Source organism: Halyomorpha halys, unplaced genomic scaffold (assembly GCF_000696795.3).
Source record: "Halyomorpha halys isolate HHAL.00 unplaced genomic scaffold, Hhal_1.1 Scaffold65.1, whole genome shotgun sequence".
Classification (NCBI taxonomy): Eukaryota; Metazoa; Arthropoda; class Insecta; order Hemiptera; family Pentatomidae; genus Halyomorpha; species Halyomorpha halys.
Window position 1 is genome coordinate 202,742 of NW_027109066.1, and position 833 is coordinate 203,574.

The window sequence follows — 833 nt, forward strand, 5'->3', positions numbered from 1 at the left end:
GAATAAAAAAAAAATTTTGATTACAATTTAATTTTTTGTGTTATTTTTTACAATTTCAAGTTCTATCGGGCTTAAAAAAACACCCTATAGTATTTTAACATGATGAAAATTAAAATGTAGAAAATTTGAAAGCAGAATTTTGAAGCTGAATGCTAATTAACTGTTAGTACCAAAAAGTCCCCTACTTTAAGAATATCAATAAAAAAATTATTTATTAATATAAATTTACCCATAGATATATTTATATCAACTATGATTTATTTTTTTAGGACTCAAAGGGACAGTATCAAGATGATCAGTGGAAAAATGGTTAGGTGACATTCATTGAAGAATTTTATTTTTCAGGAGAGAATAGTTTATTTTTAAAGAGAAATAACTGCTGTTAAATGTGCTATTTCTAGAGAAATAACTGCTGTTAAATGTGCTATTTCTAGAGAAATAACTGCCGTTAAATGTGCTATTTATAAAGAAACATTGTAAAAATTTGTATTATTATTAGTTAAATAAATATGACTTCATCCTAATTTTTAAGACTTTATTTAGTATTTTGAGAAATATTGTTACAGATGATTGTGTATATTTTTAATGAAATAAATATTGAAGTGTTTTTTTTTTTGTTATTATTAATTGCCTAATAGCTCTAATGATGTGACAATTAAAAATTATTGTTTTGTGAACACATAAACTGAAATAGTATTTGAATTACTGGTCAATTTTTCATTAATGAGCTTTTTTTACTGCAAATCGTTCAATTTCAATTGAGATGATCATAAACTGTTTTTTAGTTGTCCCATTATTTTTACCAGAAGTTAAAATAATTTTTATTATTCATT

The 833-nt window shown here is 22.9% G+C and overlaps 1 protein-coding gene across 4 annotated transcripts in view; it reads left to right on the plus strand.

Annotated features, from left to right (window-relative positions):
- Esp (Epidermal stripes and patches) overlaps positions 1–607 on the plus strand; it is a 158,328-nt gene extending 157,721 nt beyond the window's left edge. For all 4 annotated transcript variants that reach the window (XM_067047271.1, XM_067047274.1, XM_067047272.1 and 1 more), the window contains one exon: positions 270–607. In XM_067047271.1, coding sequence (XP_066903372.1) covers positions 270–318 — 49 coding nt within the window. In that variant the 3' untranslated portion in view covers positions 319–607. The remainder of the gene's footprint in view (positions 1–269) is intronic.
- The last annotated feature ends 226 nt before the right edge of the window (positions 608–833 follow it).